We start from the raw sequence: 17,412 nt of genomic DNA on the forward strand, positions 1-17,412 counted from the left end.
TATAGATCCCCACTTCTCTTGGGAGTATTTGTATCTATTCTTTAAAGCTTGGGAGTATTTGTATCTATTTTTTGAAGCTCTCCACATCTCTAAGTACAACATTGAAACTAGATTGCTTTATAGTATATGGGGGAAAATAAATGCCTCACTGGGCAAAAAATGTCTCTCTAGACCCGTGGTCCCCGCCATGGCGCCCGTGGGCGCATTTCAATGCGCCTGCCAGGTGCTCGGGGCTGGCCTGGCCCCGGGCACATGGCGCACGGGCGCTTGCGGGGGGAGCGCGCTTGGCGGGGGGAGCGCCGGGCGCGCGGCACTCGGCGGGAGGTGGCGGGGGGGAGCGCCGGCTCCGGGCGCTCGGCACTCAGGTGGGGGGGGGGAGCGCCGGCTCCGGGCGCGCAGCACTCAGGCGGGGGGAGGGGAGCGCCGGCCCCGGGCGCACGGCACTCGGCGGGAGGGGGGGGGGGGCGGGGAGCGCCGGCCCTGGGCGCGCGGCCCTTGGAGGGGACCCTGCCCCCGGGCGCGCAGCTATGGGGGGGCCCCTGGGCGCACGGCTAGGTGGGGCCCCGCCCCCAGGCGCGTGGATGGGGGGGCCGCCCCCGGGCACGTGGATGGGGGGGGCGCCCCTGATCCCCGCCCCCTGGCGCCCGGCGGGCAAACGGCCATGCCCCCTGGCGCCCGACAACCTAAAAAGGTTGGGGACCACTGCTCTAGACAAAGCTACTTATAATTGTTTCTTCCTGAAATCCCAAAATAAGGCAAAACCCAAACAATCCACCAATGAACTGTTCTTCTATTACTGCACCCCAGTTAGGTCCAATGAGAGAGTTTCTTCTGTGGCCGTCATAGTTTAATGTATTAACAATGTTTCTTTCTCTATTATTGCAGTAGTTTACTTATTGGGAAAGCCAGAGAAATCTTGGTCTTGTGTCCTGTTTAGAAATTTTCTTAGAATCTGTAATAAAGGTGTGATTACAACAACCAACTGGATGTAGTTATATTACCTAACTGTTGTGTGTCTCTCTCCTCTCTTATTTGTTAGAATCTACACTCATTGGGGGGAACTGATCATATCTTATTGTCTGTAAATGCCATATCATTCTATAAGACTGCATAAATAATTCATGAAAGAGACAAGGGGATGAGGTAATATCTGTTATTGGGTCAATTTCTGCTGGTGAAAGAGACAAAAGAGGAGATCAGTGAAGCTCCAAAGCATGCCTCTTTCCCCAACAGAAGTTGGTTTTTTAAAAAATTACATCACCCATCTGTTGTTTTCTTCCGATCCTGGGAGTAAACACCTGTACAATACTGCAAATAAATGTCACCTAAAGTGTATACTGAGTGTAAAAGAAATGGAATGCTGGGCTGTCAGAAACAAATATAATACATGTCAGTATATGCACACTCAGTGGTCACCAACCAGTAGATCTGGATCTACTGGTAGATCTTGGAGCCTCTGACAGGTGATCCTGACTGGTTTGGCTGGGAGGCTATCAAGCACTGGCACTTCAGCTGTCCCTCCCTTCACTGTCCTGCTGCTCCTGCCCAGAGCCTCAGAGCTGCCCCTGGGTGCCTCCTGCTTGTTGTGCAGGGTGTGGGAGGCAGAGGGGCACTGATGTCACTCTGTCCCCCTCTCCTGTATCACATCTTCACAAAGTGAGGAGGGTGAGGCCTCAGCAAAGGGGTGGAGCAGGGGTATTTGGGTTTGAGGTAGATCCTGGACTGACAAATTCAAAAAGTGATCTTGTGTTTAAAAAGGCTGGAGACCCCTGCTCTACAGACTGAATCAGGCACACACTGCATGTGCCTTTCTAGATACTGTGCCTTCACAATATCCACATGCATGTGCTCAAGCACTCTGTGCATACACACATTATGCTTCCATATTATATGCATTCAAATACTTAAACACTACAAATAATCACTATACACTTTATACAAATCCATGCTAAATCCGTGACTGGGGCTTCTAGATGCTACTACAATACAAACAATATCTAACAGACAAAATACAGGTGCTTGATACATGTCTGTACATCTGGTATCAAAGTAAATAGATGCAATATTTATGCACATACACATTAAATATACACATGTAATATGCAAAATGATGAGATCAATTAAGCACAATAACATGTCCATCATACAGAAATACCCCCACAGTTGCTTTACATGACCGGACATGCCAGACACATGCATATAGTGATGGACATTAGATGTGATGTCGCACACTAACATACCATTAGCCTCATTAGCACTGGCACTACAAATGACAGGTACTTCTCCCCTCCTTCTCTGTTATAAATTCCGAGAGTCTATCCCACACCTTTTTTTCTGCACTCAAGCTCAGCGAAAGAAGTGGGTTTTGCCCACGGACACTCATGAGCCCGTATGTATTTTCTGTCAGTCTCTAAAGTGTCACAGGACGTTTCTAACCTACTATGCACAGCTGCCAGGTACACACAAATACCTTGTCACAGATGCTGAAAGTACACGGGGGGTGCGCACATAAACACGCTGTGCACAGTGCGCAGGCCCACACGTGCCCCGGAGGGCACACACCTGCGGAGCACAGGCCCACAAGTGCCCAGGGAATACGCCTACGGTGCACACGCTAGTCGCCCCGCCGCCTTGCTGGCAGACCTGACCGAGCGACAGAACGTTGCCTGACGAGTTCGGCAGCAGCTCGCGCGCTCAGGGCCGGCGGCCCCTCCCCGGGGCGTTGGCCGGAGCCGCACCTGGCGCGGCCGGGCCATGTGGGGGAAGGCGGAGCCGGGCCGCCCCGGGCCTGAGCGGGTGGCTCGGCAGCGGGTCAGTGAGAGGGAAGGCGGGAAGGAAGGAGGATGCGGCGCTACAGCTCCGCGCTCACCGTCACCACCACGGTCCCCAAGCCGCCCGCTGGCGACAGCGGCTCCGGCCAGAAGCGGGTGAGTCGCCGGGCGCGGGACCCTGTGTGGCGGGAGGGGAGACCCGCGCTCCAGCCGTGGCTCGCTCTCACCTCGGCCGCCGCGGGGCGCTGGGCCCCTCCGGGGTGGGTTCCCGTGCGCCGCCCAAGGCGAAGCGCTCCTGAGGCGGGACCCCAGAGGGGCCAGGCACTGAGCGGGCCGCTTGGCGCCCTGCATGTCGGCACGGTGGGTCCGCGCCCCCACTTGTCCGAGCTGGCCGCGCTGCCGTTGCCTTCAGCCCCCCTCGCCTGAGGGAACTTTCTGCTGCCTCGTCCCCCCTCAAGCCGGCGCCTCACGCGCCGACCCCAACGCGAGTCCCGGCGCTGTCCGGTGGGGGAGGGGGCGCACAGCGCAGTGCGGGAGTCTCGGCTCGTTTTCTCCCCCTTCGCCGCAAGCGTTTTAACACTGTAGGGCAACCCCCGGGCGCCCCATTTCTCCTGCGCCCGGCTAGCAGGCGTAGACAGACGGGGGCAGGGAGCGCAGGGCCAAAGTGCAGTTCAGTTTATTGCCCTAAATTAAGGCTTTGCTTTTGAAGGGCAGACGGTGTATTTGCCCGGCAGGGACAAATATTAGCGGTGTTACTCGGTAGCTGCAAAAACAATGAAGAGTCTTGTAGCACCTTCAAAGCTAACAAATTTATTTGGCCATAAGCTTTCGTGAGCAAAACCCACTTCGTCAGATGCATCTGTTAGCCTTTAAGGTGCCTCCTTGGTTTTGCCCGACAGTCCAGTATTTGCGTGCTAGGCTACTTGTGCATGGGAAGATGTAGGTTACTACTTAGTTCCCTTTTGGCTAGAACTTGAGAAAAATGTGCCCAAGAATATTGTACCGCATGGCAAAGATGAGAACTATAAAAGCAAGAGTATTGGTCTTCAACAGAAACACTCACTGTACCTCTGCACTCTAGATCCTCAAATGTATTTAGGAGTATAACTCCTTCTGAGGATCTGGATCTGTACTTTTTTTGTTACAGGTTTTTTTCCCAAAAAAGTTTTGTGTTTCTACTTTAGACATGGAACATATTTGACGTCAAGGTTGACACCCTCAATTTCCAAGAAGAATAGTTTAAAGAAAATATTGCAGAATACTGCAAAATAATGTTTTGGATTTGGGAGGAAGACCCTTTACTAATTATTTAAGAGCACAAACTATTTCCCTGTATGTATTTGACATATTCCTCTGTCCCTCCCCCCCCCCCCTTTGTTTCTGTTCCAGTCTATTTATCTACTGAGGCCAGGATCAAATTTAGTGGGTTCTACAATGAGGTTTTCTTTTTCTAGTTATATTGTGGCTTCCCTTTTTCTGAGGATACTAGGCATGTGATTCTGTGTGCAGTTGTTTGTAAACATCCAGCTGGATTCAAAGAATGAAAGATTTCCACATTCTGATGGCAACAGATTAAGGATGCTTAAATTAACACCTTAGATGCCTCAGTGAGTGCGTGTTGCTTGTTAAACTTATAAGTCTTTTAAATAGAACAATATATGAATATTTTGGAATCTTTCATGATCAAGATAAGATCAGTGATGATGGTGTATTAATGTGCCTAGCAACTCTTCTGAATGTTGTTAAAATTCTGGCAGATACAGTGATAAGAATGTTCCCATACATCCCCTACTTTAAATAGTTTACAGTAGTATAATAACATGTGCTATTATGAGAGGGCACACGTTCTTTTACCAGCCGCAGTGGCAGTAAATCAACAAGAATCGGGTGATAAACTTGTCATTATGAGCCAGTATTATTGTGTGACTGTAATGTTTTTAAAGAGACAAGAATGATGAGGTAATGGCTATGTCTACACTCTAGACCAGTGGTTCCCAAACTTTTTGGCTTCATGCCCCCCCTTTTGGTTTTTGAGAAACCCTCACACCCCCCTTCCCAAAAAAATAGCAGCAAAACTTGGGGTGGGATTGATGGGATGTGGGTGTGGCTGGGTTGCTTCACCCCCCCTGGAATTTCTTCATGTCCCCCCAGAGGGGTATGCCCCCCCAGTTTGGGAACCCATGCTCTAGACCTTACAGCGGCAGAGCTCTACCGCTACATCTGTGCTACTGTAACTTCTGTGTAGCTGCTCTATACCAGAGAGAGAGAGTTCTCCAACTGACATAATTAAACCATTCCCAGTGATAATAGATATTGCCTATCTCCTAGAGCTGGCAGGGACCTTACAAGGTCATTGAGTCCAGTCCCCTGCCTTCACAGCAGGACCAAGTACTATCCCTGATGAATTTTTGCCCCAAATCCCTAAATGGCCTCCCCAAGGATTGAACTCACAACCCTGGGTTTAGCAGGCCAATGCGCAAACCACTGAGCTATCCCTCCCCCCTTTGATATATTGGGGAGTGCTAGTGTAGACAAAACCAGTATCTTTTAATGGGCTAACTGCTGTTGATGATAGAGACAAGCTTTTTGAGCTTACACAGAGCTATTCTTCAAGCCTGTAATGTTTTTGCAAGTCTTAATAGTTATCTCTATTCATCTAACTGCAACAGCCACCTGTTCATCAGATTAAACAAAACTAGTGAAGAATGTTATGACACCTGTTGTATACAGTAACCAGTGAGACAGGTGAAGTTGCTGGAGCAAAGTCTTCTGCCTTCATACGCTAAGAGACAGTAAAATCTCTGAATTCATTCTTTTTTACAAATATAAGTACATAAATTTAGATTCATGGTGTCTAAGCAAAGTTGTTAAAACAGAAAATTAGAAAACTTTGGGTTAGGTTAGAAATTGCAATTAGCAGTAGTATAATAAGGAAATAAGAGGTTTTAATGGAGAGTTAATAAGATAATGTTGCCTTATTCCCTAATTCTTTAGAATAAAAGTGATTCCCATCCTCATTATTCATAATTTTTATGTTCTGTATCTTCCAAACTAGTTACTATTAGAAGAGTATATTTTAGAATACATGTTTTTTTTTTTTTTACTGAATCTACTCTAGCATTCATTCCAGGACAAAGTGAAAAATATGTAGTTTTCGTAGTTTGTAAGAATATACAGTAATACCTTTTTCTAGTGGCCACAACAGAATTTGCAAGTAAAATTCGTTAGAGTAGTGCCTTTCTCTTTTGTTAGAACCCAAACATGGCTTTTCAAATAAGGAAATGAAAACACTTAGAATAGCAAATTAAGTAAAATTACACCCAAGACAAGATGTCGTAGTCTTAATGTACTTGAGATCACAGGAAGTGTTCATTAATCTCATTATTGTAGAGCAGAATCTATAACTAGCTATAATTAAATTTTTTCCTCAAACTGTCAGTTGTCCCTTATCACAAGATTCATGTTTTCATTCTGACTGAAATGAAAGACTTGTTTTTTGTTTCCAGAAGTTTAGAATAACTTCTGATCCTATGCATAATGAGTGGTTCTTAACCTTCAGCCATTGAACAAAGATCAAAACAAAAGGTCATGGAGGAAAGCAGCAGGGAATTCTTTGACAAAATTCCAGTCCCCATATCACTTGAGTGCCAGAAGCAATTGTATCTTTATTGTCCTAACTGAAAACCTCTCCACACCCTATAATGTCAGTGGGAATTTTACCATTTGCAGTAGTTGGATCAATATTGAGTGTCCTACACTAATGAGAGCAGCATGGAGATCTAAGGATAAGACAGATTATCACTAGAAAAATATTAATTATGTTGCTAGAAAAATATGATTATAGTCATTCTATCCCTATTGCAGGCATTCTGGCTCCACATAATTCACTATTATTTTGCTTTATTAAAAAAGTCTACAGAATATTTGTCAAAATAATCATTCAAGGTTTGAGTCTGTTACTCTTACTTGTGTAAAACATATCCCTGCTTATTCAAGAGGAATGCTGCTCAGTGTGAATAAGGATTGTGGAAGTGGGCCCTATATTTTTTCAAGTATTCTAAAATTTTAAACTAATCTTTGATGTTTTCTTAAGTGTTAAATTGCAACAAACTATCTTTGAGGTCCAGATAGCTTATTAAAAACTGGTAAACTTGTCTCCAGTTGCTAACTTACATTCCATTTGGCAAACTAGTGTTAAGAATTGTAGTGAACCTGTCTTTGCTTTGCTGCGTGTGCATCAGATCATATCTGGAGTAGCTCTGGGTATATTGTTCACCACAGACAGAGACTGCTCCATAGGATGCTGGACCAGCCGCTGTCCGCAGGGAACTCGACCCCCAGCAGACAGGGGCTGCTTCTGCGGAGTCAGTGCTTATTTGTCAATAATCATACTAGGGATCTAAGACTGTAACTATTTGAATGGTTAACGGTTTTAGTTTTTCGTATTATACACGCTGATTTCCCAGCCCTGTTCCTGGGGAGCCAGCTGCGCTGTGGGCTCTGCAGTATAAGCTTGCAGCATGTAACTTTGTAACCACTAAGATTTTTTAACGGTTATATTAACTGTTTTTTAACACCCCTGAAGCATACTGAAATTATACAATTGTACCGTGGATATTTAAATCAGCTGCAATAGTCCTGTGCTGATTGGCTCATTTATTGAATGCCAACCTTTTTGCCTGCTTCAAAGATGGTCTATACTTCTGTTTCTTTTTTTGTGAGTGAACAAGGAAAAAAAAACACTAAAATTGCAGGTTGTCAAATCACTGAAAGGGAGATTTTTGCAATCTAATCTGTCTGGCCTAGTTCAGCACCTACTGAAATCAGAGAGAGTAAGATTTGGTCTCCTTTCTTTTATCACATTCTCTTGCAACCCCTTAAATTCCCTTGTCTTCCTTTGCCATCCTACAAGTCAGGAAGGTTTGTCTCCACAAGAACTATCAGAAAAGTTTGTCTCTGATTGCTTATATTGGAAGACTGCCCTTCTGGTTTGTGCTTGTAAACAAATAAGTATTAAGGAAAAGAACCTTACTGAGCTGATGGGAGAAAAGAACAGTGGGAAATGAAAATTAAAGCGATGGAGGTGAAAGGGGAAATAAGATGTGTATAATGGCTTCTGGATAATCATATTTTGCATCAGTAAACTCAAAAATGAAGTTTAGCAGCATAGGGTATGGTTATTAACTTGTAAACAGGAAGTGCCTTAATTTTCTCTGTTATAATGGTCAAAAGAAAGAATCTGGAATTCTCTTCTAATGCCAGTTACAGATGTCACCTAATTATTGTTAAAAGGCAGTGTACGTGTACACAGTCAAGGCTGTTTTTATCATTAAAAATAAATCACATTGTTTATAATAATTCATTTGAAAACTTGAAATTAAAATGTTTCCTTACCAAAGTTAACTTCCTCCTTCCAGCTTCATGTAGTAGGTTTGATAATGAATGCTGATTAATGGCACTGGGCTCTTTTTGTATTTAAAAAATACAAACTTTTCAAATGGATCTAAAGATCTAAATCGGTGACACTCAGACTGGGGTTCATTCACTGCCATAATTGTAGCCTATATGGCTAGCTTGCTTGCTTGCCTATTGATATATAAATTTATTTCCTTATGGTTTTGATTATATCCTTATTATAATAAGTTATGGAAGGTTTGTGTTGGTAGTATGGCCATGGTTGAGCTAAGGCAAAGTTAGTATTTTTCTCTGGGACCTTTCACCTAAATAGCAGTTAGCTCGCATATGATTGGGACCTTTCACCCTCCTAGATAGCTGTTGGTAAGATAGTAACTTTCCAAGAATACCCTCACTTTGCATGTACAACATTACTTAGAAAATCCAAAATAATTAGCTGAGACCAGACTGGATAACTGGATAGGATAGAAATAATAAAAGGTGCATGGTAACAAATTGATGTATATGATAAGAAGTTGAGTATAATAACCTACTGGAAAAAGACACTTCACCATTAGTAGAGTGAGGAAATACAAATAAGAAGAAATAATAACATACCCTACTGAATATGCATCAAACACAATGACAAGTGGCATCCCACCCTAGGGGCAGTAGGAAAAGGAAATGTAGTCCTTGGGAGGTACTAGAATCATGGCCACTGATGATGATGGGAAAAGTGCAGGTGAGGGGGAAGATGATGGCTAACACCTCAGGTTGTCCTAGAAGGAATGATGTGAGTATATGGTGTGGAAATACAGATGTACATTTCCTATTTATTTTATGAAATTGGTTGTTTGTGACTGTGCTAAATGTATTAATAAACTAGATTTACAAATATTCAGGAGCTCCTATAGTGTGCATTTTGCATCTGTGCAAAACAGGGTTCCCAAGTATAGAATAATTGAATACTGGGCCAGATCATGGGACAAAGGACCTGTCAACCCTAAAGGTGGTAACTGGAAATTCATAAGCAATCTTAGATCAGACAACATAATATGTTTCCTGGGACTCTTTAAATTACAGTGTTTTAATATGGTGTATTGTAATTATTAACAAATCAGGATGTTTTTGCTATGTTGTTAATCAACTGTAGTTGATATAATACATGGTCAGTCATTTTGATGTAAGAAGAATATATAACAAGTATTTTCCATCATATGATTGAAATAGAAATATATAGCACAATAGTACATGAAACAACAAATTTATGCTACAGTGTCTGTGTTGGCTGATGTTGATTGCTAATTTGGCTCCTGAACCACTGAGGTCTGAGTATCAGCGATTTATGGTTCTACGGTGCCTCGAAAGTGAAGACAAGAAGCTTATGTTCAGTGTAACAGAACAGAAGGAGTTAATGGAGGGTTGAAAGGAATGGTGAGAGCAACAAGCTAAGAAAATGGTCTGTGCAGCAGCAATTTCAATGTATGCGAGTGAAACAGGATTGCATTTGTCAAGGCGAGGGAAAAGGACGTTGCAATAATTGAGGCAATGGCTCTGGATGAATGATTTAGTAGCGTTGGAAGGTGGACAGATAGGTTGTATCTTAGGCATGTTATGCCCAATGAATTATGAACAAACATAGCAGTTGGAGTCCAAAATGATATCCATATTATGGGCCTGAGAGACTGGTAGGATGGTAATAGTGTGCATAGTGGCTAAGAAGGAAGGGGGCATTTTTGAGAGAAAATTTAAGTGATCTCTTTTAGCCATGTTGAGCTTAAGCTAACACATCCACAAGGAGTTTTTAGTTTTGACCGTGTGTTTTGCATTTCAACAGTTGGTATCATTTGCTTATGAATCACTTTTGTTTTTCATTATAGCACCTGGAGGCTCCAGCCAAGGAGGGCCCTGTCATGCTAGGCACTGAACAAACTAGTCCCTTCCTCAAGTTAAGTTCTTTGAGGCAGGGACTCGAGTCCAAACAGACAAGAAAGGGAAATAGAATGAAGGGAAACATAATTAACCCAGTTTCACAAACAAGGAAGTGGATTTTCCACGGTCATGTAGGAAGAGGAACCTTGATTGCATGTTTTTTTGTGAAAAAGAAATGAACTTTTGGCCATGTGCATTATTTACTGATGTGATTATCTCATTTAATTCATTGGACCTAAACTCATGCATGTTTCCAGGATCAAACTATTAGTATGAACTTGACATAAAAACTGGGTCTGTTCTAGAAAGCATTTTGTGTTTTCAGATGCTGGATCTCCCATTTTAAATATCAAAGATTTGCCAAATCAAAGCAAAGAAACTGAAGGAAACTCTTTTTTGTGCTTGTGTGTATTTTCCAAATGACAATGAGACTTGAAACATAGCAAAACCTCATTTCAATCAAGCGGATATAATAATATGAAGTATGTAACACTCTCCATGAGTTAGTTCTTGACAGCTAAAGAACATACCCATTAGAAAATATTTTTTCCGTTATTTGACATGGATGAAAGCTAGCACATCTAATTGTATAGGGTGGAGGGGAATGTCTATTAATTGACCTTTCTTAGTATTAAAACTGAAAGAAAACCTTTGTTTCTTTTCTAGATGAATGTCTGTAGATTACGCTTAACAGTACCACCAGATGAAGGCTCTCTTCCTGAACAAGGAGCAAATAAACTGGAAAGAACAAAAAAAGTAAGTGAATTGGATGTGGGCTGGCATTTATCAATATATGATTGGTATGGTAACCAATATAATGTGTGTTTCATGCCTTCGACAGAAGTTGATGGGAATTTCAACATCTTAGCAAACTTAAGAAAAGATAATTTGTCAGTTCGCATGAAAGTCATACTGTATTCAAAATTGAGGTGTGGGTGAGCTCCCAAGTTGGTGGCAGCAACATTGTATAAGGATGAGAACCGCTTTGCAGCACAGGTTGTAGGTCAAGGATGGGCAAAATTTTTTGGCCCAAGATCCACATCTTGGTATCAAAATTCTGTGGAGGACCATTCATGCTCACAAAGTTGGGGAGCAGGGAGAATATGAGCTCTGGGTTGAGGCCAGAAATGAGGTGTTCACAGTGCTGGAGCGGGTTCCTGGGTAGGACTGAGGGGTTTGGAGGAGAGGAGGGAGCTCTTAGCTGGGATAGTTGGTTGCATGGGGGCAGGGAGGGTTAGGGGTCCTGCTGTGGATTAGGGTTACCAGATACTTTCACAAAAAATACCGAACATGGCAGGAAAAAAATTGGTTGAAGGGGGGGAAAAAAAGTGTCACTGTGCCTTTAAATCCCCAGACATGGCAGGGGAAGAATGTCCCAAGCGGCCTTCCATCTGAGAAACAGAAAATACCAGACATTTTACATGTCCCATATTTTCTGGTTTTTTTTTTTTTTTTTTTTTTTTTTTTACTGGACAGAGGCCACAAATACCGGACTGTCCGGGCCAATACCGGGCACCTGGCAAGCCTACTGGGGATTCAGGCTCTGGGGTCAGACTGGGGATGAGAGATTTGGGGTGCAGGATAGAAATACAGGCTTGGATAGATGGGTTCAGAGGATGGGAGGAGGAATTATGGCGTGGGTAGGGTAAGAGAGTTGGAGGAGAGTGATGCTTTGGTGATGGGTGCAGATTGTGGGGTAGAGCTGAAAATGAAGATTTTGGGGTGAAACTGGGTGTATAGGGCTGGAATCAAAGGGTTTGGAGGGCCGTAAGGGAATTGGGGCTCAAAAAGAGTATTGGGATGGGGGGGTGGTACTCAAGGAGGCAGGCTTCAGGGGGCATTTACCTGAAACTGCTTCTAGAAGTAGCAGCCTGTTCCTCCTCTGGTGTCCATGTGGAGGCCATCCACTGATACCATCCCCACAGCTCCCATTGGCTGTGAACCATGGCCAATGGGAGCTGGAGAGCTAGTGCTTGGGGGGGGCAGGGGCAGCATGATAAGCCCCCTGGCTACCTCTGCTTTGGGGAGCTGTGTGGAGTGGGGCAAGGCAAGACTTTGTACCTGCTCTCTGGTGGAGCACTGAAGTGGGACAAACTTCCTACCTACCTCCCCAGTGGGAGCTCGAGAGCCTTATTTGAAAGGTCAGATCGACCAGATGTGGCCCACGGGCCGTAATTTGCCCACCACTACAGACAAAAATAAAGTGAAGTGTAAGTTGTTAACTATACTATATAGTCCGTACTGATGGGAAAATACAAAAGAAGGCAATCAAGGTTTTTCTGAAAAGAATGATGTAAGAGAGGCGAATTCCAGTTCTCTTGTCACTGAAACAATGGCAAAACTTGAAGTTCGGAGGTGCAAGACCAAACGTTCAGGGCCAGATTCTTAGTTATTTAGGCACCTAAATATCTTTTTAAAAGCACTTGAGGCCATATTTTTAGCACTGTAAAATAATTTTTATCCTGTCTTAATCCTTATCCTGTCGTCTTTAAAAAATAAAGATGTGCATCTTCTATAATTTGACCATATGAGCACTTTAATAAATTAAAGTGAAACAAAATTGAGATGAAGCACTAGTATCACCTGAAAACACATCTATTTATAGTATCTCAAGTAACTGTAACCTGATCCAGCAAGAAACAAATGTTTTCCCTATTTTCAGTTTTGTTCAGAGCTGTCAAAATATAAGGTATTTATCAAATCTCTCAAAGATACAGGCCTGGATATATATATGTTTTAATATTAAGGCTGTTTGACATCACTCTGGTGCTGGTAGAAGGGTCTTAAGTGTCTGTAAATAAAATTAGAATCAGACCCATATTTAAACTGAAGTTGTAGCATGTGTATTACCTTTTGCCACTTTAAATCCTCTCCCCTTTATAACCGATAGCTGAAATTCCTTGGGTAACTAATTAATGCAATGGATGTAGGATCCACCCACAGTAAGAGTAGTCTTAGTTTGTTTTTGAGGAGGATACATATTTACTGTACTGTGCAGGAAACAATACTGAAAGAAGTGTCAGAGGCCCATGAATGATTAGAGCTTAAATGGTTTTTATCTCTAACTTTACTATAGTGAGCCTTTTTCACTGTGGAGCCTTGAATTTAAAGGAATTAAATCAGATTTCCCTTCCCCAACTACTATTCAAATAGCAAATTTAACACAAGTTAAGGCTGGCAGTTTTACATCAGAGATTGCATTTTAAAGAGGAGCAGCTGTATTAATCCTCTGTTGGGTCTAGAATGCAAAGTGGTAAATTTATGTATTCTTAAGAGATTGGATTCTTTCTATGCATTGTTTAATGATTCATATTCGTTAAAGTCAGAATTATCCACTAATTGAATGATCTTATTGAATTGAGTTATGATACTTTTGGAAAACTATCAAGACTAAGTAACTTGTCAATAATTATTGTTTTGTATATACTCTTGAATATCAACATTCAGACAGTATGATCCTCTTTGAGATATGTAGTTGATATTGCAATTAAATATTAAAAAACACATGGAGCATTTTACTATTCATGCCATCGGATGTATATCCCCATATAGACAAACAAGTACAGAAAAGTTATTGACTGTGAATTTGTAGTCATCTAATACATTACATTACAAACTTCCTTTAAACTAAGGCATTTCTGATGGATTTTATTGTCACTGTAATGTATTGCTTGCATAAACTCTACCTGGCTGCATATTAACTGGGAATGCACATAGGACTCTATTTATTCACTCTTTTTATTTGCAGAATGATACAATACTTGAAATACTGTGATCAGATATCTGAGTTGATACACCCACATTTGACTGACTGTTAATAAAATTACCTTTATTCTTCAAGTGTCTTACAAACATTAACTAATCCTCAGAGCATCCTAGTGAGACAGAGAACTATGTCATCTTATAGATGGGAGTAATAGGGACAGGAGTTGGGGGACTGCTCAGTTGGCAGGCTTGCATTTAACAATTAAAGTATGCAGATACAGCTATGCAGTGCCAAGACCCGACAGGAACAGCATGACAGTAACTGGACAGCAAAGCTGCATGATCACAGTGTTGTATTGTCTTCAAATCTGGATATTTTGAGGAGAAAACATTCAGAAAAATACTAGTGTTGAATATGAAAGTAAGGCCTTGTCTATGCTACAGAATTTTGTCAGCAAAAGGCAGCTTTTTCTCAACAAAAAGGATGAGGTGTACGCACTACAATGCCATGTTTGCTGACAAAATTATTTTGTTTTGGCTACAAAATAAAACCACATTGGGAGACATAGAACTTTTTGCAGCAAAGTTTTTATAGATAAAGTGTCAGTGTAGGCAGCATGCTTAGTTTTGTTACTTTATTTGTCCTCTGGGAAGTCCCACAGTGCCAAACCTGACCACTCTAGTCAGCAGTTTGAATTCTGCTGCCTTGCAGCTAGGTAAACAAGCATCCACAGCTCCACCTTTAGAGGTCTGGGAATTTTTGAAATTCTACTTCCTCTTTATACGGGGTGGAGAGCTCACATCACATCTCCCCACTTGACCATGGCATTGGATCTGCTGAGTGTGTATGGGCAGCGGAAGCTGTCCAATTCCAGTTCTGCTGCAGCTGAACAAACTTGGATACTTATGGGCAGACTTCTCATGGTTATGTGGTACGGACTGTGATCAGGACACTTTGCCTTCTGGCACACCTACCTCATCTCCTTTATCTTTGCTCAGCACTGCAAAGGAGGCAAACCATTGCTCTGGTGTTGCACTGAAAACCTACCACTTCTATAAGGAGCTGGATGCCATCCTTGGTGGGGATCTCTCCTCCATTTCCAAGAGACCATTGGATACTTGGACAGGGCCGGAGGCACTTGACAGTGGACATAACACCGAGGGCAAAGTCATGAACCAGGACACGGAGTTGGAAGTCAATGTGGAGCCCATGTCAGGGTTCTTTGGTGATGTGGCAAGTCAGAAACTCTTCTGAGCTCTATAAGTGTTTAACCAGTCCCAGAAGTCTATCTCCAGCGAGCAATATGCTCCAGAGAAGACCTCTGGTAAGTGTTGTTTTTGAGCTGATGCTGCTTGGTTATTTGACATATGGATGTCCTTTGTTCTGTATTCAGTAGAAATGGGTTAAGAGATAGAAATGTGCAAGTCTAGCTCCATTTGAGTGTGCTTCACATTTCTCTGTGCAGCTAAGCACTATGATGGAACAGAGTTGATGCACACCAAGATTTCACAGGAATCCTCCGGAGAGATCTTCAGGAAACTTTCCTGGAGGTACTTGCCAATCATCTGTTGGAGGCTCCTTATTTTGTTCCTTCTCCTGTGGTGGAAAAATTTTCCATGCCAATTGGTAATCACTGGTGCAGGGACCAAAATAGCGCGCAGGAAAACAGCCAGGTCTGAATCTGCATATGTGCTGTAGATGTACCGTTGCATCTTTGCTTACCCTCAGGAGTGACATATTGACTTCAGTGGCTCCACCTGTGCAAAAATGGCAGCAGAATGTACAATACTGTCCCTACTCACCTATAGTGATCTCCTTAAAACAACCTTAGCCATACAGAGCTTTGAGAGAGGAGAAAGGGGACTTCTGAAATCAAGGTGTTGCCTGCCCTTGTAGTCCATCTGTTAACCCACCCCTCATATGCTTGTCATGGGCCTCCCCTCAGGGTGCCCTGCCAAGGGGCGAGCCCCACTCTCTGGGGTCAGTTCCTTGTTTTTTCTCTGCCCCTCCCACAGGACACAGGGCAACCAATGTTTCCCATGTGAGGGCGGGGGGGGGGAGTTTACAACGACCCCTCTCCCTTTAATCCCCCCGCATCACAAACCACTCAATACCGTGCCAGAATCCAGGGTTAATCTTTCCACCCGACTAGTCCCAGATGGGGTAGTTTGCTGATCAGCACTTTGGGGCGTCAATCACACCGTGCTCACCATCGCGTAAATGCAGTAGGGGGACCCAGGCCCGCCCCCACTCCAGGTCCTGGACCAGGGCTCTAATGACAGGGTGACACCGCCCTATCCCATTGGTGGGGAAGTCCTCCATATCTCACCAACCCCCCAGGCCTTTCCAAGAGCCTTGCCCTTGGCTGCTTCCTAACAAGAAATGATGCAGGACCTCTTGCCTGCTTACTCTGGCCTTCATCGTCCCCGCTTGGGTGTCCCATGCCAGTGAGTCTCCCAACATTCTCCCCCGGTGGGCCTCGTTCATCTCGCTCCTCCCAGTGTTTGTCTGCCTCAGGTCTCCCCGCTTGCCAGAATGCTGCTTCCTTTTGAGCCGCCTGACGCTGACCCACCTCTTCCAGCCTCAGCGACCGGATCAGTCTGTCAGTTACCTCCTGCCTGGCTATTGCTGGCCGCGGTGGAGCATGCACAGCAGAGCCCACCTCTGGGGGTGGGATACTCCCTCACTCCAGCACACTGGGGCTGGCTCCGTGGGAGTGCAGAGCTCAGCCCCGGCTCTGGCACATGGTCGGGGTTCCGTTGCTGCCCTGTCACAGTGCCCAATCTCTGCAGAGCTGGGCTGGGGAGTCACAACAGCAGGAGAGCTTTTCCTGTTAGAGACAGTGCATGGTGTCTTTCAGAAACTTACGACGCAGCAGCAACACATACATTCTTTGTCTCACACTCTGTGCCACACCCTGTCTCTGTGACTCTCTAACACACTCTCTCAGTCTCTGTGACACATGCATACAATCTGTCAGAGTCTCTGTCTCTCTCACAATCTGTTTCTAACCCCCAGCCCTGCCCCTTCCAGGGCCCCAGAGCTGGCCTGTTGTGGCTTACCAAAATTCATGGAGTGGCCCCCTTGCCAGAATTATTGACTACCCCTTTCTTAAGTCCTTTGCCCCATATTGAACACTCAACCCCATACCCTTCGGCTGAACTCACCACATTTATGGTGTTTACTGAGATGTTGCTTGCCAGGGGACAGTGGAAAAAGTAATTCATTTGTGATGAGGTATATTTTAATGTTAATGATTCAATGCTATGTCTGAATTAAGTCATGAGTCTGTGTATTGTTTGTTGTGCTTCTACAAATGTGGTCTTCAGGGGAGCCTGCTACATACTGGCAGAGTGCCCCTACCAGATAAGGAAGTGACCAAGGTGGAGCAAGAACTTGCAAGATGCTCCAAGCCTCTGAGGCAGCAAAAAGAAAATACAGTGACTGGAGAGAAAATACAGTGACTGGAAAGACTGGACAGAAAGGAGAGCGCAGAGTGCATTCAAAAAGCACTTGAGTGATGTGACCAGGTCAGATCAGAAGGTTAAAAAAAGTAGTAGAGGGGAGGTGTATAAGCCTCGGAGTGAGGAGATTGCTGTGCCCAGAGTA

The 17,412-nt window shown here is 43.9% G+C and overlaps 1 protein-coding gene across 1 annotated transcript in view; it reads left to right on the forward strand.

The window, feature by feature from the left end:
* Positions 1-2,617: 2,617 nt before the first annotated feature.
* Positions 2,618-17,412, forward strand: part of MYZAP (myocardial zonula adherens protein) — a 105,483-nt gene continuing 90,688 nt past the window's right edge. The window contains exons 1-2 of the mRNA XM_075897324.1: positions 2,618-2,927; positions 10,764-10,853. Of these exons, the coding sequence (XP_075753439.1) occupies positions 2,844-2,927; positions 10,764-10,853 (174 nt within the window). The 5' untranslated portion in view covers positions 2,618-2,843. The remainder of the gene's footprint in view (positions 2,928-10,763; positions 10,854-17,412) is intronic.

Source organism: Pelodiscus sinensis, chromosome 14, assembly GCF_049634645.1.
Source record: "Pelodiscus sinensis isolate JC-2024 chromosome 14, ASM4963464v1, whole genome shotgun sequence".
Lineage (NCBI taxonomy): Eukaryota > Metazoa > Chordata > Testudines > Trionychidae > Pelodiscus > Pelodiscus sinensis.